This window comes from Palaemon carinicauda, chromosome 11 (assembly GCF_036898095.1).
Source record: "Palaemon carinicauda isolate YSFRI2023 chromosome 11, ASM3689809v2, whole genome shotgun sequence".
Lineage (NCBI taxonomy): Eukaryota > Metazoa > Arthropoda > Malacostraca > Decapoda > Palaemonidae > Palaemon > Palaemon carinicauda.
The window spans coordinates 125,444,009-125,446,508 of NC_090735.1; the positions used below are offsets into that span (position 1 = coordinate 125,444,009).

A 2,500-nucleotide genomic window follows, 5' to 3' on the forward strand; every position below is an offset into this window, starting at 1 on the left:
TTGCAACGATCAAAGAAACTTGAGTTTGAGCGGGACTCGAAGTAAAGTCTGGCGTTCACCAATCAGGGACGTTACCACATCAGCCACCTTTTAATAAAGCAAAACCATTGTATGAAATCCCTGTCTCTACATCTACAAACAGGATTCGAACAATTGATTTGAACTTCATGAATATCCAAGTCACTCAAAGACTACATCAATTTTCATTCAACTGATGAAACCGAAAACCAAAAAAAAAAAAATTTGAATTTTCATCTAGGAGGACCGGACACCATTTTATCCAATTCTTTTTTTTTTCTTTTTTTTTCAAGTCACTCAAAGGCTACATCAATTTTCATTCAACTCATAAAAACGAAAACCAAAAAAACAAATTTGAATTTTCATCTAGGAGGACCGGACACCATTTTATCCAATTTTTTTTTTCTTTTTTTTTTTTTTTTTTTAGCTGCAGCACCGCTGAAAATGTTAATAGGGCGCAATCGCAGCTGCTAAAAATTTCCATGGAGCGCGATGCTCGACGATTCATCTAAATAATTTATACAGATTCAGTGGGCGGGAGAATACCAAATCAGCGCGAGGTGATGGGGCGAAGTTCTTTTGTGAAACCAAACTGTTTACGATTTAAAAGTTTTTTTGTTTTTTTAACTTTCACTATTATTTATTTGTATTTAATTTTTTTTCTAGCTTTCACTATTATTTATTTGTATTTAATTTTTTTTTGTTCTAACTTTCACTATTATTTATTTGTATTCAATTTGATTTTTTTTGTCCTAACTTTCACTATTATTTATTTGTATTTAATTTATTTATTTATTTTTCCTAACTTTCACTATTATTTATTTGTATTTATTTTTTTTGTTCTAACTTTCACTATTATTTATTTATATTTAATTTATTTGTTCTAACTTTCACTATTATTTATTTGAATTAAATTTTTTTTGTTCTAACTTTCACTATTATTTATTTGTATTTAATTTTTTTGTTCTAACTTTCACTATTATTTATTTGTATTTAAAAAACACAGCTGATTACGACTTGGATATTATTTGTTTAACTTTATTATTTGTGGTTTAAATATATAAAGGCGCAGATGAAAATAAAGGGAACATAACATATTGATAGGAAACAGTATGACAATCACAAAACTGTACTGTATTGTGTGAAATTTGATTGCTTTATCGTGTATAGATATAAGAATTAATGATATCTATCTATCTATCTATCTATATATATACACACACATATATATATATATATATATATATATATATATATATATATATATATACATACATATATATATATATATATATATATATATATATATACAGCCGTTTCTAGTCCACTACACGACGAAAAGCTCAAACATATCAATTCACGTCTGTAGTTTGGCTAGTTTTCCTCACCACGTTGACCAGTAGCCTACGGATTAGTGATAGTGGGAACGTTTCATCTGATCACTCACAGCAAACCAACCTAGTATGGGTGCAACCATCTAGTACAGTTTTGCCGATTCATGAGGGTACGCAAACCCCATCACCCCGTTAAGACATTCCCACTCAGAAGGGGGTGTGTGTATAAGCCCATATATAATAATACATTAAAGTCTGGATTCTCTTAAAGATCTCGGGATCAGGGACCCAGGCGAAATCACTCAAAGACTATAGTAGCTGACCGGCCGGGTTTCGAACCCTGGTCCACGATACCTGGATGACATGGACCATACCACTCTTCGTGGCTGAGTGGTATGGTCAATATCATACAAGTATCCTGGACCAGGGTTCGAAACCGGGCCGGTCAGATACTATACAGTAGTCTTTGAGTGATTTCGCCTGGGGCTCTGATCCCGAGGTCGTTAAGAGAATCCAGAGTTTAATGTATTAATATTAATGGCTTATCTGATATATATATATATATATATATATATATATATATATATGTGTGTGTGTGTGTGTGTATGTGTGTATGCGTGTGTGTGCTTGCTCTCACCTCTCCCAGGCTGTGCCAAAATACGCTGTAAAGAAGGCTGAGAGGCTGCGTAATCCGGCCTGTAGAAGACTGACATGACATCCATACTGGTCTGGGCGAAGATGACCACAGTGGCAATGTCTGATGGGTCCATCTTCAGCGTCCAGTCGCCAAAGCCTGATCCCAATTGCGTTGTGTTTACACGCACCTGATATTGATGGGAGACAATAATAATTTGTTAAGGTACCTGATGTTGTTGGGAATAAATAGTAATATCTTCAGGTACCTGATACTGATGGGAAAAGAATCAGAATTTCTTAAGGGACCTGATATTGATGGGAAACAATAATTAGTTCAGGTACCTGATATTGATGGGAAACAATGATAATTAGTTCAGGTATCTGATATTGATGAGAAACAATAATTAGTTCAGGTATCTGATATTGATGAGAAACAATAATTAGTTCAGGTACCTGATAAGAATGGGAAAAGAATGAGATTTTCTTAAGGGACCTGATATTGATGGGAAACA

General features: G+C 33.5%; 1 protein-coding gene across 1 annotated transcript in view; it reads right to left on the reverse strand.

Moving 5' to 3' along the window:
- LOC137650180 (von Willebrand factor A domain-containing protein 7-like) overlaps window positions 1–2,500 on the reverse strand; it is a 33,315-nt gene that overhangs the window by 11,149 nt on the left and 19,666 nt on the right. Inside the window, exon 13 of the mRNA XM_068383352.1 lies at window positions 1,990–2,176. Within this exon, the coding sequence (XP_068239453.1) occupies window positions 1,990–2,176 (187 nt within the window). The remainder of the gene's footprint in view (window positions 1–1,989; window positions 2,177–2,500) is intronic.